This window comes from Vicugna pacos, chromosome 13 (genome assembly GCF_048564905.1).
Source record: "Vicugna pacos chromosome 13, VicPac4, whole genome shotgun sequence".
NCBI lineage: Eukaryota > Metazoa > Chordata > Mammalia > Artiodactyla > Camelidae > Vicugna > Vicugna pacos.
In genome coordinates this window covers 12221560-12242146 of record NC_132999.1, presented here as the reverse complement: position 1 = coordinate 12242146, position 20587 = coordinate 12221560, and the positions used below count along the sequence as shown (strand labels likewise).

The following is a 20587-nucleotide window of genomic DNA, read 5'->3' as shown; positions in this document are numbered from 1 at the left end:
TTGTTGTCTTTTTGATAATAGGCATTTTGACAGGTGGGAGGTCTCATTGTGGTTTTGATTTGCATTTCTCTGATGATCAGTAATATTGAGCATTTTCTTCCACATATCTGTGTACCATCTATATGTCTTCCTTGGAGAAATGTCTATTCAGGTCATCTGCCCCTTTTATAATTGGACTTTTACAATATTGAGTTGTGTGAGTTCTTTACATGTTTTGGATATTAACCACTGGTCAGTTATATTGTTTGCACATATCTTCTTCCACTCAATAGGTTGCCATTCCATTTTGTTAATGGTTTGCTTTGCTATCCAAAAGTTATTTAGTTTGATGTAGTCCCATTTGTTTATTTTTACTTTTGTTGTCCTTGCCTAAAGAGACATATCCAAAAAAATATTGCTAATACTGTTTATGTAAAAGAGCATATGGCCTATGTTTTCTTCTAGAAGTTTTATGGTTCCTGTCAGGCCTTACATTCAAGTCTTTAATACATTTTGAGTTTATTTTTATATATAGTGTAAAAAAGTGATCCAGTTTGATTCTCTTGCATGCGTGTAGCTGTCCAATTTTCCTAACACCATTTATTGAAGAGGCTATCTAAACAGTTTTTTGATGGAGTCTTTAGGGTTTTCTCTATACGGTATCAGGTCATCTGCAAATAATGAAAGTTTTAATTTTTCCTTTCTAAGTTGAATGCCTTTATCCCTTTTTCTTGTCTGATTGCTGTGGTTAGGACTTCAAGGTTGAATAAAAGGGGTGAAAGTGAGTATCTTTAACTTGTTTCTGACATTAGAAGAAAAGCTTTCAGGTTTTCACCAATTAATAATATGTTAGCAGTGGGCTTGTTGTATATAGCCTTTAATATGTTTGGGTGTGTTCCTTTATAACCACTTTGTTGAGTGTTTATATCGTAAATTGGCATTAAATTTTGTCAAATGCTTTTTCTGCCTCTATTGAAATGATTATATGGTTTTATTCTTTGTTTTATTAATGTGGTGTATCAGCTTGATTAATTTACAGAGACTGAACCATTCTTGCATCCCTGGAATAAATTAATCATGATGTGTTATCCTTCTAATGTATTGTTGAATTTGTTTTTTTAATATTTTGTTGAGAACTTTTGCATCTATGTTCATCAGGGATATTGGCATGTAATTTTCTTTCTTTCTTCTTCTTCTTCTTCTTTTTTTTTTTTTTTTTTGGTAGTGCTTTTATCTGCTTTTGGTGTCAGGGTAATGCTAGCCTCATGGAGTGAGTTTGGGAACAGTCCTTCCTCTTCAAGTTTTTGGATAGTTTGAGAAAGATTAAGTCTTTTTTGAATGTTTGGTAGAGTTCACCTGTGAAACTCTCTGATCCTGGACTATTGGCATTTTCCAGTTTTAAATAGATTGATAGGAGAGCTCAATACTGAAAGGTAGCATTTAGGTAAAGAAGAAGGAGATGAAGAGGTTAGCCATTTGGATATTTAAGGACTGTAAGGCAGGAGATGGTACCTGAGGTGGTGAAGGAAGAGCAAGGAAGCCAGTGTGGCTGAAAGTGAAAAGGGTGAGAAATGGTAGGAGATGAGGACAGAGTTAATGGGATATCATATCATATAAAGTCTTGTAGATCTCTGTGAGAACTTCATCCTTTACTCTAAATGGAATGGAAGAGTCACTGGAGATTCTGAGTGAAAAAGCAGCATGATCTCACCTTTGTTGAGAATTTGTTATGGGATAGGAGGAGGGAAATCTCTTAGCTTGGGATAGGTTGATAATAGTGGAGATGATCAAGTTTTGTGTATTGTTTGAAGGTAAACAAAACAGATATCCCTATTAAGATATGGAATGTAAAAAAGAGATGTCAAGGATGACATTACATATCTAGCCTTCTACTGCACATCTCTACTTGGATATCTCTTAGGCTATGAGAACTCATATGTCCAAAGCTGACTTTGTAGGTCTCTTGGAATAAATTTGATAGGTTTGTGGCATCCATTGTGGTAGACTGAATAATGGCCTCTCAATATGGCAAAAGGGATTTTGCAGATGTAATTAGGATAAGGATCTTGAGAGGGGAGATTATCCAGATGGGCCCAATAAAATCACAAGAGACCTTATAAGAAATGTCAGAGGAGGATAGTAGCAGAGCCAGTGAAGGCGATTTGTAGATATTACTATTTGAAGATATGACTACAGTGTTGGCTTTTTTTTAAATTAGTTTAGTTTTTTGGGTGGGGAGGAGAGGGGTTGGGATTTTTATTTTTTTGATGGAGGTACTGAGGATTGAACCCAGGGCCTCTTGCATGCTAGGCATGTGCTCTACCACTTGAGTTCTACCACTTGAACTATACCTTCCCCCACTACAATGTTGGCTCTGAAGATGAGGAAAAGACCATGAGACAAGGAATGCAGGCAGCCTCTAGAAGCTGGCAAAGATAAGGAAATAGATTTTCTCCTAGAGCCTCCAGAAGGAACCAGCCCTGTGGCATCTTGATTTCAGCCCTTATAGCCTCATTTTGGACTTCTGACCTTCAGAACTATAAAAAATAAATTTATGTTTTTTTAAGTCACTAAGGTTGTGGCACTTCGTGACAACAGCAGAATGAAACTAATACAGTCATCAATCAGTCTCAAAATGTAGAAGTCTGAAGATTAACTCTTCTCTCTTTCTTTCATTTTCTACTTCTAATCACCTACAATTTCTGGCTATTCTATTTAGTAATATCTTTTCTTTCCCCCATTGCTATTGTTTTAGTTTAAGTCCTCACTATAATTTACCTGGACAGTTCTGATATCAAAGGATGGCTAGGGGTTGGAGGGAATGGTGGTGGAGAAAAGCTAGTTCTTCCCCCAAAACTATTATAAATATGCATATAATCCTAGCACAGTGGGCATGCTATGCAAATTCAGCTTCAAGAACTCCTCTAACCACCTCCTTTTTTTCAATCAGATTGCTCCCCTCAACCCCTCCTATACAGAAATTCTGGAGCTTCTATTGTACCTGGAGTGTTTGAGCAGCCTGCTAACTGGTCTCCCTGCCTCTACCTGCAGCCTCCCTCCCCATAGTCTCATCTTCAAATGGGAGCTGATGAATCTTCTCATACTACAGGTTTGACCTTCTCTGACTGGACATCACCCATGGTGTAAATTTCAGATTTCTTAGTATAAGCTACAAAGTCCTTCAGAGTTTCACTTCTACTAGGCTTTATCTCTCACTGCTACCTGATTTCCATCTCACTCTCTAGCAATTGCTGAATTGCCTGTAGTCACTGGATACAACATATTTATGTCTCTCTTGGCTTTAGTCAGCCTCTCCCTGCCTAGATTACATTTCTTCAAGGGAAAGACAGGGAAAACTCCTTTCATCTTTTAGAAATCAATTTAAGACATCACTTCTTTTAGAGAGCCTTCTGAGATACCCGCTCCTTCCCAATAGTGTTAACAATGTCCTCTGTTATTCCTACCTGTACATCAGTTATTTTTGAACTTACAGTATAATTATAATTTTTTGTATGGCTCACTTACTAGTCTGTGAACTCTCCAAAATCAGGAAATATGTCTACTTTGTATTTGTATCCTCAACAAATAACACAATGCCTGGTGCCTAATAAATGATTATTATTTTAACTGAATGACATCATCTTTACTTACAGTCTGTCATACAGTTGCGTTTATTGAAGGTTTATTGTAAAAATGAACAGAGTTAAATTCCTTTGCCTCATTAATTCTCTCTCTTCTCCTCCAGGGACCTATTTAGACACTTCATTATTATATTAGGGAAATTATCAAACTAGAGTGTATACAGGGGAAGGTGAAAAAGGAATGATGTTGTTATAGAAATAAAGGAACAGACAATAGGAAACATAAGATATTCATTATGGGGACATAATAACTGTGTTCAAATATTTGAGAAGTTATCATATAGGAAAGAGAATGAATGGGCTTTGTTCTCTATAGCTCTGGGGACAGAGTTGGAGAAATGGAGACAGAATTTAGTGCACTGTGAGGAAGAAGAATTTAATAAACCTGAATGAAAATTCACTTTTTCATCCAACATAATCTTGATTAACCACTTGCTATGTATCTGCATAGTTCTAGGCACTGAGGATTCAATGTTGAAGAAGCAGTCAAAGTTCCTCTTTTCATGGAGCTTACTTTTAGCAAGAGTAGATAGTAAACAAACCAATGTGTGTTTGGAATATAGTGTTCAAGATGGAGAATGACATGAGATTGGACTTTGGAGGTTGGATTTGGGGCCAGATCCTGTGAGACTTTTTAAAAGTGGATATTGAACTTGAGTTTTATTCCACTTGTATGGGGAAACTCTGGAGGATTTTAAGCCTGGGTAATATGACCTATTTTACATTTTTATGAGATCACTCAATCTTTTGAGTCAAGAATAAATTATAAGGGTTGAGAGGAAAGAATGGAAGCTGGAAGACTCTTTAGGAATCTATTGGAGTTTTTGAGGCAAGAGGTAATGGTGACTTCACCTAGGTTAGAAATGAAGGAGATGAAAAATATAACTACTTAGGATATGTTTTAGAGATAAGGTCAAAAGGATTTGCTGATGTGCTGTGGAAGAAAGAGAAGAATCAAGAATAGATCCTAAATTTCTGGCTTGAGCAACAGAGGCTGTTAATCAAGTGGAGAATTCAGTGGAAGGAGCAAGTTGGCAGGGAGAGGGTGAGTTAGATCAATATTCTGTTTTGTTTCTGTTAAATTTGAGGTGCTCTGTGGAGATGTTGAGCAGACATCCTGATATAGGAGGAGTCTGGAGGTCAGAGGAGGGGTCAGGGCTGGAAATAAAGATTTGGGAGTTACTGGCATATCATAATATTTAAAGCCATGGGAGCGGGTAAAATCTTTGAGGGAAAGTGGGGAGTCAGGAAAGAGAAGGGTCCCTGGGAAAGGAATGATTTACTTAAGGAAATAGTTAGCTCACTACTACTAGAGCTGTTCAAGCAGAGACCAGATGAACAGCAACTAGAGATGCTTTACAGGAGCTAATTCCCAGAACGGGAGTTGGGGACGTTTGCTAATGAAGTCGGGTTCCATCTGAACTTAAAATTCTGTAACTCTGAAATATCCAAAAGATGTTGCAATACATAGAATTGACCTGTAATGTGTTTTACTTTGTGGATACATCTAAGTCAAAATTTATTAATTTTAAAACAATTTATTACTTAAGGCAGTTGTTGATGGCACTCTATCATTTTCCACTGTGTTTCTTTTTCTTTCATTTTTTCCTTTCCTTTCAATTTTCCCCTCTTGCTCTCTATCAATTTTTTTTAAAATTTATCCTCTTTTCCTCTGTTTTACTCCATTTTTCTTTCCCATGGACCTGCCAGGGATACATACAGGCATTACTTAGCCCAGCTAGTGACACTCAGTGTTAGAAGCTGCTGATCTCTGCTATAGTTACAAATATATTGGTCCTTAAAGCAATCAAAAAGTGCTATTTGGGGGTTTTATTTATTGATATTCCAGACTTCAGCTATCAGTTTATGTACCTGGGTTATCATTACGGAAAGTAATCCAGTGGTTCTCCAAAACTGCAGTGATACACAACTCTGCTTCAGATGCAATCTAAATTGGTGTAGTCTGAAACTGATCTTATCTGTCTTGTTTTTCATTGTATACATGGTTCTATCATTGTGTCTAGTGCAGTGCCTCATATATAGTAAGGTGGTAAATACCTTGTTGAATGAACAAATGCATGTCTGTTCTAATCAAACTAATAGCTAAAACCTAGAAGTAAATTGGAGCTAATGCAAACTATGTGATTTTAAAATTTGTATTACAGACTAGAAAGAAGTCATATTGGATATTTTATTCTCATAAGATCCTTAGTAATATTCCTTAGCTAGATTGTCATGTTCAGAATGTGAAAATTCGGTTTTATAACAGAATGAATCATGTATTTGACTTTCATTGTGTTCAGTTTTGGAGAATTTAGAGTCAAATTTATCAATGTTTAACTAAAAATAGGGAATTATAATGCTTAATAAGTATTACTAGGTGAATATGTGTGAATATTCCGAATCACTTTTAAAACTCAGTTTATATATATATACTATCATTATACATTCTCAGTATTTTCAAAAAGAAGAGATCACAGTATTATACAAAAGTATATTTTTGACTAATTAGAGAAATCTAAGTTGTCTAACATTGCATTACCTTGTGCAGTAACATGTAAGTTTTATAGAGCAAACTGCTAGTTATTTATTGTTACATAATAATATACATTTAGGCAAAAACTTATTGAATAAATAATGAAGGAATGAAAGAGTGAACAAATGAATGAGCAATCAAATCAGGATTCCTTATCCATATATGGTCACTATACATATACATTTTAGAAAAACGTAGTATAATATCCTAAAGAGAAATTTTCTCCTTTTATAGTGAAATACATATGAGATTATTACCTCCATATCAGTGCCAGGTTACAACTTCTGTCTTGAACATAGTCTTTTGTCTTCTTGAGAAGCAATTCCACAAAGTCAGGATTACCTTTTCTGGCGAAAACCCAGTACAGAATTGTATTCACACATATTTCAGTAAATTCAAGATTAAAATTTAGTTCAAAACGGTATCCTGATTTTTCCACAAATGCAATGTAATCTGTGAGTAGAATGTCAAACCCTTCCAAGTCGACATACCTCAGAATTTTTGCCAGTGTTCTGTAAATCCTGGGTTCATAACAGTGATATCCCCACTGTCCCAAAAAATGCAAAGATGGTCTTTTAACAATTTTGTCAATGAGATTGCAGAATATATTGCTTCCTAGAGCAGTTTTACGACATAATTTAGAAGATTTACTCATTGCTACTTAAGGCAACGATATAGAAGTAAAATCACAGGAAGTCATACTGTAATCCTTCAGTTACATATTTTGATAATGTGGTAGGCTTTACTGCACAGACAGGAAGTGCCCTTTAAACTGTAGCCAGAAAAAATATCATGTGAAATATTACCATTCAAGTACTGGATGACATCACAATAGCTGGAGATCTGTCATCGGCATAGGTCAGAAATTTGAGATATTATATGTAACTGGTGACATTTGGCCATGTTAGGCAGAAATGGCATGTGTGAGAGCTAAGATATAATATTTTTAACTTTCTAGGAGTTCAGTTCAAGCTAGTATGTATGTTAATCAAGAGCTAAAATCACAGTTTATACATTAGACAAAATAATAATAATCAGATTAATTATTCTTTTTAAGCTATCATGTAACAAAGAGATAATGACAGAATGAAAAAATTCAAGTTCTGTTGTTCTCATGTTCTGCATGTTCTCACTTAATCCTCACAGAATATTTTCCCTATTTTAGTTGAGGACACAGGCTTAGATAGGTTGAGAGCCTGCCAATAGTCACTGTATTAATTCTCAGAGAGGAGAGACATCATACAATATTAAACTAAATTTAGAAACTTTGTTTTAGAATTGTAAGTTGTATAGAGATTATTCCTCTCTATATTAGGCAGAATATGTACATTTGGGACATTCAGAGTACTTCAAGCTTGTTATGGCATCCTTGTCCCAGTAAAATGAAACAGAAATATGTTAAGATTGTTTTATCATTATTTAGTAGTTAATGCATTAGTCACCTTTCTGTTAAATTTAATAACCTTGGCTGTATTTATTAGCAATTTTCAGGATACTTAAATGTTTTCTTTTTTTCCCTTTGCATATTTTTCTTTACATAACATGAATGATGTCTCTTTAGTAATGGGAAATTATAACTTTAGATTTGCTGTAATATACTTCCACTAATATTTTATTTTATAAACTCTAAATTCTCTTTTTCTAGGATAGCATGAAAACCTAATAACTACTGTCATCTTTCTGAAAACCAAGAGTTTTGTTGTTTTCCTCTACTTTCTTTTTATTTTCTGTACTTCAAAAAAATATATTTTTTTTGTTTATTTGTTTATTTTTTTGTTAACATTTTTTATTGATTTATAATCATTTTACAATGTTGTGTCAAATTCCAGTGTTCAGCACAATTTTTCAGTCATTCATGGACATATACACACTCTTTGTCACATTTTTTCCTCTGTGATTTATCATAACATTTTGTGTATATTTCCCTGTGCTATACAGTGTAATCTTGTTTATCTATTCTACAATTTTGAAATCCCAGTCTATCCCTTCTCACCCTCCACCCCCCTGGTAACCACAAGTCTGTAATTGAACTATTTTTATTGATTGCTTAATAATACTACACATAAAGGTTGTAAAAAATTGAAACATTATAGAGCCAGTGAAAATCCCTCCTAACTACATTAGCAGTTTTTTTGATTAAAATACAATTTTTAATTATTTAGTTTTTAAATTTGAAGTATAGTAGATGTACAATATTGTATGTTACAAATGTACAATATAGTGATTCATAATTTTTAAAGGTGATACTCCATTTATAGTTATTATAAAATAACTGGCTATATTCCCCGTGTTGTACAACATATCCTTGTAGCTTATTTTTTAATACATAATTGTTTGTACCTCTTAGTCCCCTATCCCCATGTTGCCCCTCCCCCCTTCCCTCTCCCCACTGGGAACACTACTTTGTTAGATCTGTGAATCTTTTTCCTTTTGTTATAGTTACTAGTTTGTTTTATTTTTTAGATTCCACATATAAGTGATACCATACAGTATTTGTCTTTCTCTGCCTGACTTATTTCACTTAGCCTCACATTAGCAGTTTTATATAGAGCCTCTTAAATATTTTTATGCTTATGTGAATTAATAGATGTATTATTATATACTTTGTTCTTTTTATATAAATGGGAAATATTATATCTACCTGGTTCTATGAGCTTCTTTTTATCCATATAAAAATATATTCTAGGTACCTTTGTATGACCATATATAATAATGGTTAATTCTTACGTACTTCTTACTATGTACCAGGTACTATTTTAAGCACTTTCTATATTAACTCCTTTAATCCTTCCAGCAACTCCGCTTCACAGATAAGGAAACTGAGATGCAGAGCTTAAGTGGTTTACCCAAGATGCTATGTCTAGTAATTAGTAAAGCTGGATTTGAACCCAGGGAGGATGGTGCCAGAGGCTTTACTTCTCTCTACTGATTCTCCAAGAAGAGAGAGCTACCATTCCATTTTCACGGCTAGTTTATGAATGGAAGTCAAGAAACAAGGGCTCTATGATTATATCTCAAAATCAGAAATACACAGATGGTAGATTAATCCTGCTTTGGAAAAAAAATGTTATTATTAAAGTAATAACTGTGGATCTTTACATGTATAAATCTGAGTGATTTCCCCCCTTTTCTTTTATAATTTTCTTATGGTGGAAATATCTGATTAGATTTTTTGTCATCAGAAAAAATAATGAAATCATTTTCATTTTGAATATAATAACCAGAACATATTAAGTCAATATTGGTACTGTATTAGTTTAAAAATTTTTTTAATTATAGCCACTACTAATGGAAAATATCAAAAACATATTCAGTATCCAATCTACTGATTAGTAACAACTAATATAGCGAGTTCTTATGTACTTAGACAGTGCCAGTCAAGTGCTTTATGTGCATTTTCTCATTTAATCCTCATGATTGTCTATTATCATCCTTGTTTTATGGTTGAGGAATCTGGAGCTTGGATTGGTTAAGCCACTCGCCGGAGGTCATATAGTTAGTGAATAGCAATGATTTGAACGAAGGCTGAGTCCACAGTCCACGTCCTTTGTCTCTGTGCTCGGCTGCCTTCAGACTTTGGTATAACATCTGTGCCAGAGTGTAGTTTATGCATCACATGTTCATGGAAAATCCCTCAGTAAAATCATTAGAGGCCTAATGGCACTGAAAATATATTCAACAGCTCTTATAAATGTCCTGATTTAAAGAAGAATGTCCTATACATTATACCCTAATGATTGAGAAATTGTGAGTTTCAAATTAATATCTTACTGCTCTTCTCAGTCCTTAAGACTGAATTCCCTAGACCTAGATAGCATGTTGACCTCCATGTGTTGTGAGTAGGCCAAAAGTTTACAGGTCTCAAATGCTGCCTGAAATTTTCAGTTGTTCCTTTAGGTTCAGGCATTTCAGGTGTTATCTGGAAGGTTTACACGTGAAACTGTTACCACTCATTAATCCTTTAGGTAAATTTATTTTTATTAGATGCCTAAGCCTGTTAATCTGGCTGGGCTCAGTGCAGCTACATTTTGCTAAGGGGGAATCTTATCAGGAAAATCCCAGAGCAATGGCTAAAGGATTGGGAAAGTACAAAGGATGTAGCATGACAGTGCTAGACAACTGAGAGGTGACTAAGGACGGCGCCTAGGACAAACTTGGCCTGGTAAGCAGGTTCACCAGAGATGAGTTCTATAGGTAAGTCACAGGTGAGGCATGTGTTTGTATAATCTCAGTAAACCATAAAACAGCTGTCATTAGATTAGGATGGACTTCTGATGATTTCAATAGTACAGTTTCTACATAATTACATTAAATTATTGTTTGTAAAAATTCTATCTACGCTTTAAAGTTTATAGTAGCCCTTTTGCCAGGCTTTACCATTCTCAATACCATTGATCTTTAATATTGATTTACATATTTAAAAGAAGATAAAAATAAAAACAAAATTTTAAAAAGGGGTATTTCCTGACTTTTAAGTATGAGTAGGAACAGTGTGCCTTTCCAAAGGCAGAATGAAAAGTATGTATATATATTATATGGTAACTTAAATGTGTATTTAATAGCTCTGTGTCAGTTTTAAGGGGTATCCGAAAATACATGGCAAAGTGAATTTTATCCTAAAATACATGGCAAAGTGACTCTTCTCTTCATGACTGAGGCAACCTTCCAGAAACACTTAGACTCATAATTCTGATTCTCTCAGAACTTTGGTTTCCACAGAGCTACAGTTGGTCAGACTTAGCTCTACCTCATGGCATCTAATCAAAAATTTAATTCAAATTTTTACAGCCAATAGTTTATAGTAACTATAAGTGAAATATAACTTTTAAAAATTGTGAATCACTGTATTATACACCTATAACATATATTATTATATATCAACTATGCTTCAATTAAACATTTTTTCAAATAAAAATTTAAAAAATTTAAGTGATTTTTTAACCTCAGTTTTTAACTAGACTATTTTTTAAGTTTTTAATTAAAAAAAATTGAAGTATCGTTGGTTTACAATGTTGTGTTAATTTCTGGTGTACAGCATAGTGATTCAGTTATACATTTATATATATATTTATTCCTTTTCATCTTCTTTTTCATTCTTGGCTATTACAAAATATTGAATATAGTTTCCTGTGCTATACAGTAGAACCTTGCTGTTTATCTGTTTCATATACAGTAGTTAATATCTGTAAATTCCAAACTCCCAGCTTATCCTTCCACCTCTCCCTTTCCCCTTGTAACCGCAATCTTGTTTTCCAAGTCTGTTTCTGTTTTGTAAAAAAGTTCATTTATATCACTTTTTTTAGATTCCCCATATAAGTAATATCATATGATATTTGTCTTTTTCTGTCTGGCTTACTTCACTTAGTATGACAATCTCCAGGTCCATCCATGTTGCTGCAAATGGCATTATTTTATTCTTTTTTATGGCTAAGCAGTATTCCATTGTGTGTGTGTGTGTGTGTGTATGTATGTATGTATACACACATACCACATTTTCTTTATCCATTCATCTGGAGATGGACATTTAGGTTGTTTCCATGTCTTGGCTATTGTAAATAGTGCTGCTGTGAACATTGGGGTGCATGTACCTTTTCGAATTAGAGTTTCCTATGGATACATGCCCAGGAGTGGGATTGCTACAACATATGATAAGTTTATTTTTTAACCAGGCTATTTTCAGTCAAAGATCTCTGGCCAATGTATACATGAGTTGTCCTTGGGACAGTGTCTACCACTCAGGCTATTCAGTTGTGACTAAGGGAGGCAGATAGTATGAAATATCTAGTATTACAATTAAAAATTTTAAATGAAGATCATTTATATTAAGCATATTAGAAATATGGTTACTTACAGAAGAATAATAAGCACATATACAAAGTTTTTAGACATTTGGAAACCAAAGTCTGATGTCTAATCTCTCTAATTTATACTTACAAGTTTAACCATGATAGAATTCTGGGAGTATAAGGACCAGAAGGCTAGCAGCAGGATCTTATCTGTCATTCTTCTTTTGAGCTATGCAAGGTTCTTTCAGATGAACGTATTTAATAGAAGGTATCATCAAAAAAAGATTATGTCATCTGCAAGCAGACATAATTTTACTTCTTCCTTTCTAATTGTGATACCTTTTCTTTTTCTTCCCTAATTGCTCTAGTAGGGCTACAGTACTATGTTGAATAGCAGTAGTGTGAGCAGGCATCCTTGCCTTGTTTCTGATCTTAGTTTTCTTTTTTTTTTTTTATCATTTAGTATGATGTTAACTATGGGTTTGTCATATATGACTTTTATTATGTTGGAGTAATTTCATTTTATTTCTAATTTGTTGAGTGTTTTTATTATGAAATTGTGTTAAATTTTGTCAGGTATGATCATGTGATTTTTTCCCCCTTTGTTCTTGTTAGTGTGGTAAATCATATTGGTTGATTTTTATATGTTGAACCATCTTGCATCCCAGGAATAAATCCCAATTGGTTGTGGTGTATAATCCTTTTACCGTGCTATTGGATTCAGTTTGCTAGTATTCTGTTCAGGATTTTTTTGCATTTACATTAATCAGGAATATTGGCCTGTGGTCTTCTTTTTGTTTGACTTTGGTATCAGGATAATGCAGGCCTCATAAAATGAGATTGAAATGTGCCCTTTGAGAGCATACAGAAACCAGTCCCGTGGGAAGCCCCCTAAAAGACTAACACAAATGCTGGACACAGGCTCTAACTTTACCCCTCCCCTGGGGGAATCTGGGAGTTTTGAGTTTCCTCCTGATCATGCTGTGCCCAGGATGGGGCAGGGGGTGCTCTGGAGAGTGCGTGCCATGAATTTTCCTTTTGGCTTTGATGCAGCTGGTTCCATGCTTGTTTGTGGTGCAGGAGCCACTTAACTGTTTCTTAGCTTTCTCACAAAGGGAATTGGTCTGTGTTTTGTTGTTAATTCGGTGTCTCAGTGTGGGAAGGAGAGTCTGGTGCTTCCTATTCTACCGTCTTGCTCAAGTCACCTACTTCTATGTCTTATATCAAGCATTTATAATAATAAATTAGTATTTTAGAGAATTCGAACATGAAATTTTTGGGATCTAGCACTTAACCAATGATCAATTGATAGGTGGTACTTAAAAGGGAAAAATATAAGGGACAAATTAATGATATATTTTTCTAGGTTATCCTAAAGTTTTTCCTGCATTCTTAGATTATCAGGAATTAAAGTTTCCAGATCTTTTGTTAAGCCACTGTCATGTGACTCCTTTTAATAATGGACATTAAGTAGCATAATGAGCAATTTTTTAAAAAATTGAGATATAATTCACATGCCATAATATTCACTATTTTAAAGTGTAATGAGCAATGTTTTGTGGGTAGAGTTTTATAAAAATCTAAACTTTTTTAATGTAAAAAACTACAAACTTTTTAATGGCTGTTTCTTCTATTATCCTATTCCCTTCCATCCCATAAAAGAAAAGGACATTTCTGCATCAAGCTTAAACAACATTATCCAAGTATATTTTTTTGCAATAAATCTGAATAACTTGGAAATATTGGCAGTTGCTAAGAATTACTTTGAGACTCAGAACATTTTTTATAGCTTCTATGCTCCTGTGTCAGAAACACAATTGATTCTAAGTGTTAAAATGTCTTTAAAAGCATTACTCCTGTATTTGAATTATCATTTTATCTCCATGTTCTATTTTAGTATATGAATCTTCTGTTGGAGCATTGTATCATATAGGGAGGAATTTAGACTCCAGTAAGTCAATGCAAGTGTGTAGTTTAAATTTTTATTCTTTAATCCATCATCAGTGTTTTGTTTTTAAGTCTATGATTTTATTCATCTACTTATTTCTCATTTAATTGTTGTTAGTCTGACAAATTTAAAACACAAATATGAAGTGAAAAAAAAGCCTTTGAATATCAAAGAAAAAAGGAGCCATTTACAAAGCTGATGTAGTTTAAAATAGTGGAAAGTGAGATAACTTATTATACATAATGCTAAGGCTAGTGACTTAACAAACTCGGTTATTTGCTGTTCTCAGATAACTTTCATGATTGACATTTTCCCCAAAATTGGAAATTAAATTAAGGAGTAGAAGGTGGAGCCAGGCCACTGGAAGGTTCTGCTTACATGGGTAGACCTAAGTAAATGTCTCCAATTATTAGAGAGGCTAGGATTATTTATTGTGGAGGAAAACACAATTATATTATAGCTTGAGGCTATTTTACACTGTATAATAACTGATACTAATGTTTAAGAATATAATTATATGTATAGGCTCTTTTTGGCAAGCAGCTATGTATATAATTATTTATTTTATACATTTATAACTCGATTATAAAATTAGTTTCTATCTAAAGTGTAAGAAAGGAAAACCATCTGTAATTCTACCACCCAGAGATAACCATAAACATTTGAATGTAATCAGATGCACATCTTCTTGAAGATTAGTATTATACTATCTATGTGGTATAAGTACCTGACAATAGGCTTTTTTGATTATGAGTGCCTGACATTGAGCTTTGGATTGTTGAGGCATCCATTTCAAAAGCATCTATCTCGAATAAACTTATTGTCAGCTGTATGACACAGCTGCTAGCAAAATCAGATAAGGAACCAGGCTGCCCCCTGCTGTTTTTAGAAAGCCCTAGTTGACCTAGATAACTGACAACTCGAGTAACCCCAGTTTTCCCTTCCCGTACCCTAACTCCTGCTCTTATGTTTCAGATCTAATAAAGAGTAAACCTGGAAAATTCTAGGGACCCCATCCTCGACCCCAGTAAAAGCAGAACCCCCCAGGTCCACACTTTCTCTCTCTCTCTCTCCACCCTGCTCCCCCACAACTTCCCTATCTGGCCCTCAGGTGTGTGCCCTGTATCCTCTAAGAGCTACGAATAACAAACCTTGTCTTTTCAAAGTTCCTGATGGTTGCTACTGACATTGCCTCTTGCAATCAGAATAAGAACCACAAGCTTAGGTCCACCCACAACATTGGCTCTGGTGGGGGAAATGTGTTGGGGGGGCTGCCACAAGTCGTACAGGCCCATCTGAGTGCCCCACGCATTCCTAGCCAATAGCATTACTGTTGGTAGAATGAGACTAACACAAAACAATGTGCATAATTTTGTAACCAGATAGCTTTCTGAACTCTCTGATTAGTTGTAATCTTTCCTTTTTCGGTTTCTTCTCTTCCATTTTTAGTTGGATAACAGTATCATATGAAATAAAAACAATTTTGACCCTTTGTGTGCAACAGCTACACATCATATTTTGGTTTCCTGACTTGTTGATTGTACTGGCTTGAAATTTCAAGTTAGCATTTAGTAATTGTTGCCAGTGGGCTTCCTTGCCTTGCTACTGACTTTAAAGGAAATATCCCCAGTGCACCAAGGAGGATTTTTTTTTTGCTTCAGCCATACTGGTAGTTTTCAGTTTTGTTTTTCTGCCTCAGGGCATTTTTCATAAGCTGTTCCTCAAACTGGAATGAAATCTGCCTCTTCTTTTCACGTAAATAAGACTTACTAAATCTTTAGAGATACCAGTTTAAACATGATTTCTTCAGAGAGATTTCCTTGACACCCATATGGCTCTCTAAAATTTCCTTAACATCTGTTCTTTCCTTTCCTCATTCTTAATTTTGTGTATTTGTGAATCTTCTTTATTTGAGGATTCAAATTTCTAGAAAATTGATATTTGATTGTATTTTCTCCCAAAGCTTCAATTATTTATTTACTTATGCATTCATTTAACACAAATATTTCAAGCCCACATTATATGAAGAGCACCATATTGGGCACTAGGGGTCCAGTGGTAAAATGGTCAAATACGGTCCCTGCCTTTGTGATGCTTACAATTTAGCAGTGAACACGTAATCTAACTGTGATAAATGCTAGGGTGTATAGACGCATATACAAGAAGGAGTTAACCCAGATGGTGTCAAAGAAACCTCTCTGAAGAAATAATGTTTAAACTGAGATTGCTAAAGACTTAGTAAATGTTATTTAGGTGAAAAGAAGAGGCAGATATCATTCCACTTTGGGGAAACAGCGTATGAAAAGCCCCGAGGCAGAAAAAAGAAACTGAAACCCACCAGTTTTATGCACCAGGCTGGAGCATTAAAAAAGTCCTACTGTTGTCTTTCACTAATATTTTCGTTTGTGCTTAATAAATTAATGAAATATTATTCCTTTTTTTTGTTTTTAAAAGAGCTTCCTGCTAATTTTTCTTTTCTTTGTTATTTCTCTTTAGTTCGTTTTACTGAAAGTATTTGAAGTTATATATATTTTTTGAGTATCACTTAGGCTGCGGTCATAATTTTTAATCTGAAGCATTTTTGTTATTTTCTGAATTGTTTCTAGTTGTAGTTTTGATTTCTCTTTTGGACTAAGAAATATTTGGCAAATAATTTAAGGTAATGTACTTATTATGAAGAATTTATGGTGAGAGGATATTAGTAGCCTAATGTGGGAATATTTTATGGATATTTAGGTAGGTCTTCCTAAAATAGAAGAGATCCTCTTTTTAAATCTATTCTGTCTGAGATGGCTTTGTTTTTTTTTCACAGATTTATACTTCTAGACTTCAAAAAGCTTTTATCTTGTCTCCATTAGATAATCATTAACTGCAGTCTTCATTGTTGCCAACTAAAATAATTACTGAACTAATTTTTTAATCTTTATATTTTCATCACATTAATTCATATATACACTGATACTATATCAAATTATATCCATTGTTGGATAATTTATATGATTTTAGATTTTTTCAGATAAAAGTTATATTATATAAAGCTAAATCTAGTGGACAGTAATATATACATGAACCATTTTTCCTGGTAAGTAACACTAAAATTTTTTTCCTTTTTCTGCTACAGATGAAAAGAGATGACTTCAGTGACTTTTCTATTATAATTCAGTGTGAAGGTAGCTTTAAGCTATGTTTAAATACAACTCAATGTGATGTGGCTGCCTGAGGCAACTGACATTTCAAATTGTGATTCTTTTTACCTCAGAAGCAAGGTCTGCTCTTTCCTGTAGTTGGAGCTATTTAAATGAAGTTAATTTAAGAGGTCAGAATCCAACTTGAGACTTCTTAGATTCTTTCATTTACATTACAAATCATTTGCAGGGAATGAAGCAATTGACTAAAAAATATTGAAGAAAGACTAGAGTAAAACATTATTAATTTGAATTCACTTATTTTTGAATATCTGATCATCTAGGCAGAGAGAATGAAAGACATTGGACAAAATAATTTATAATGGAGATTAATAAGATTTTACAGGGGAGATTAAAATATTCACTAGAACAAACTTTCCAATCACTCAGTGCCTAAGAAGTAAGTACCAGTTACGCGATGCCCAAATCATTTTATGAATGACAACTCCTGTTTTTTTCCAGGCCAGGGAATGAAGGAAGTCAGGCTAGTTAGTCTTGGTTATTTGGTCTTGATGCAGGAAAAACGGATGTGGGGCGTGAGAAGTGCCGTGTCCCAGGCCTCTGGTGAGTCCCTGGGACTTGCCCCACCAAGTGTGGGTCCTTGGCTTTATACAGGAAAGAATTCAAGAGTGAGCCACAGTTGAGTAAAGGTAGATTTATTTAGGGAGATACATACTGCATAGAGTGTAGGCTGTTTCAAAAGGCAAGAGAAAGGCCATGAGGTGTGGGTGTTGGGTGCTTAGATTAGAGTAAAAGTAGTTACACACTACATAGACAGAGTGCGGGCTGTCTCCAGAGCTGAGGGAGCGAGAAGTAGCCAGGAGGTGCTGTGTTGCCAGTTTTTATGGGCTAGGTAGCTTCATATGCTAATAAATGGAAGGACCAGTCTAGCTACCCTGGGGAAGGGGCTGGAATTCCTAGGAAGCTGGCCATTTCCCACTCTTTGACATTTTATGGTTGGCCTTGGAGCTGTCATGGCACCTATGGGCATGTTATTTATCATGCTAATAATTACAATGGTCATATAATGAAGCTAAAGTTCTTCTAGAAGTCAAATCTCCCACCATCTTGAGCCTCAAGGCCTACTGAGGATGGAATCTTTCACCATCCTGGTGTTAATTGCTGTGTTATTCCTTGAATGGCTGTGCACTGCCCCCTTCGTGTCTCAGTCTCAAATGAGTCTGTTGGTCAGCATCACTGGTTGAATGGAGACTTGAAACAAAATATTGCATATTACCCAACTTCAACCAAATGTAAAATTTCTTTAGCTAAACTTGGTTCCAAACCAAAATATTTTGTTAACATAATTTCCATGTTCACAGAATCTTCTCCCCTCTGTATCTAGGTCTTTGTCCAGATTTTCATCTTGTAAGGATATCAGTCATTGAATTATGGTCCCCCTTAATTCAGTATGACCTCATTTTAACTTTATCTCTTTTCTGGTTGTTTCTCATCATATAAACATATTCAGGTTATGTTCGTATTAAAAGCACATCCCACCTATCTTAACCCTACATTTCTTTTTATCTCCTACCCCTTCTCCTTTCTATATTCCTGAACATGTGTCTTATATTTATATTTAGTATGTCTCCTCTTCAACTCTTCAATCAGCTGAAGTCTGGCCTCTGACCTCCCACAGAGACTACTCTTGTTGAGATTTTTAATGCTTCCTTTGTTATTAACTCAATGGATGCATCTTAATTCTTTCATTATAAAACTCAGTGCCTCACTGGATTTTTTTGACCATTCCCATCTTCTTCAAACTAGCCCCTTCAAATCAAATCTCTAGATTTCCACACTATTTCACTTTCCAAATGTTTCCTATCTCTCTGAATGCTTAGCCTTCTTGGAAAGCTTTTCTTCCTTCTACTTACTCTGTAAGTTTTGATGTCCTCCTAGGCTTAATTTATCTTTCTCTTCTCACTCTATAGACTTTTCCTGGTTAGTCTTATCTCCTTGCACGTCTTCCACTTCCCCTATATGATACTGACCTCCCAGAATGTGTGTCTCCTGCTCATATTTCTTTTCTGAACTCTAATCACATATATGCAACTGCCTGTTTCACATCATCTCTGGAATGTCTCGTGCGCGCTTCGGATGCAACAAGAATTGTACTCACCAGTTCTTACTCCTGAACTTACTCCTTCTTCTGTACTAGTTTCTTTCTTAGTGAGTGGCACTACTTCCTAGCCAGATACCCTACCTAGCCGGTTACTACCTAGCCAGAAGCCTTAGAGTCATCATAACTCTTCCATTTTCTTTGCCTGCACATCCAGTTTTCCTATATGTCTCTTTGTAATGTAAAAGGAAGATTAATCCTCTTTTCTTCAACATCACTTGAACTGATTTAGATTAGGCCCCCATATTTTCTTCCTAGATTCTTTAATTATTATATCTTGTCCAGTCCAAACCATTTTTCACATTGTTGCCAGTTTGATTTTCCAAAATGCAGTCTCATGTTACTTCTCCACTGAAAATCTTTTTGAGCCTGATGGCCTTCAAGATAAAGTCCCAAATGCCTGCATGTCTCTAGTTTAATCACATCTCTCACTACTGCATCCCTGTAAACCTTGTCTGTGTCTCAGCACAGTGCACAGAGCAGCACTCCAACCTCAGCGTATGTCTCTTCCACCTAACCTTCCTTTCTCTCTTTACTCACTGTTGGACTTCCGTTGCAGTCTGACAACTCTCCCAGCCTTTCTAGATCCCTTCCCATTTCCTCTCACACTATCCCCTTTAAAAAAAGTCCTTCCACATTTAACCTTATATTGGCATCTGCTTCTCAACTAATACAACATTTTATTTTTGAAAATATCTTTCACTTAGGAAAAAAAATATTTTCCTTTGCTCTGAGTTTATCAGGTACTTTAGCACCCCTAGAGTAATTTTTCAATTAATAATATTTTGGCTTATATGAAAAGTTGACTGAAGGTGTCAACACATCAGATTTCTTAACCATAAAATGTAAATTTCTTATCCAGATCAGGAAACATTTGAGACTGAAAAAAAATGCTAAAATTTATAGAAATTTTGAGCTATTTATTTGTTGATGAACAGAGTTCTATCCAAAAACTTTTTTGAAAAGTTAGTCTTTCTAAAAATATAGAAATAACACATATTGGTGTACATGAAAACGAAATTATATTGTACAAGTCCCTTATATTGAATTTTTTAGCTTATTGAGGTATGACTGATATGAAAAAAATTTCACACATTTAAGTATATATCCTGATGAGTTCAGACATTATGCATACCCCGGTGATACCATCACCACAACCAAGGCACTTTACATATCCATCACTTCCAAAAATTTCCTTGTGGGTCTTTTTGGGGTGTGGGGTAAGAATACCTACTACATGAGATCTATCCTCTTAACATATTTTACAGCACATAATACTGTACTGTTAACTACAGGTACTGTGTTATATAGCTGATTTCTAGAACTTACTCATTTTGCATAACAGAAACTTTATATCCATTGAAAAACAATCCTATTTCCTCCTCCCCCAAGC

General features: G+C 34.8%; 1 protein-coding gene across 4 annotated transcripts in view; it reads right to left on the bottom strand.

Moving 5' to 3' along the window:
- Positions 1-6946, bottom strand: part of ASB17 (ankyrin repeat and SOCS box containing 17) — a 30717-nt gene extending 23771 nt beyond the window's left edge. For 2 of the 4 annotated variants that reach the window (XM_072974197.1, XM_072974198.1), the window contains exon 1: positions 6414-6922. In XM_072974197.1, the coding sequence (XP_072830298.1) occupies positions 6414-6811 (398 nt within the window). In that variant the 5' untranslated portion in view covers positions 6812-6922. Of the gene's footprint in view, positions 1-6413 lie in introns of all 4 variants that reach the window. The other 2 variants (XM_072974199.1, XM_006217116.1) reach the window with 2 other exon arrangements.
- Positions 6947-20587: the final 13641 nt, after the last annotated feature.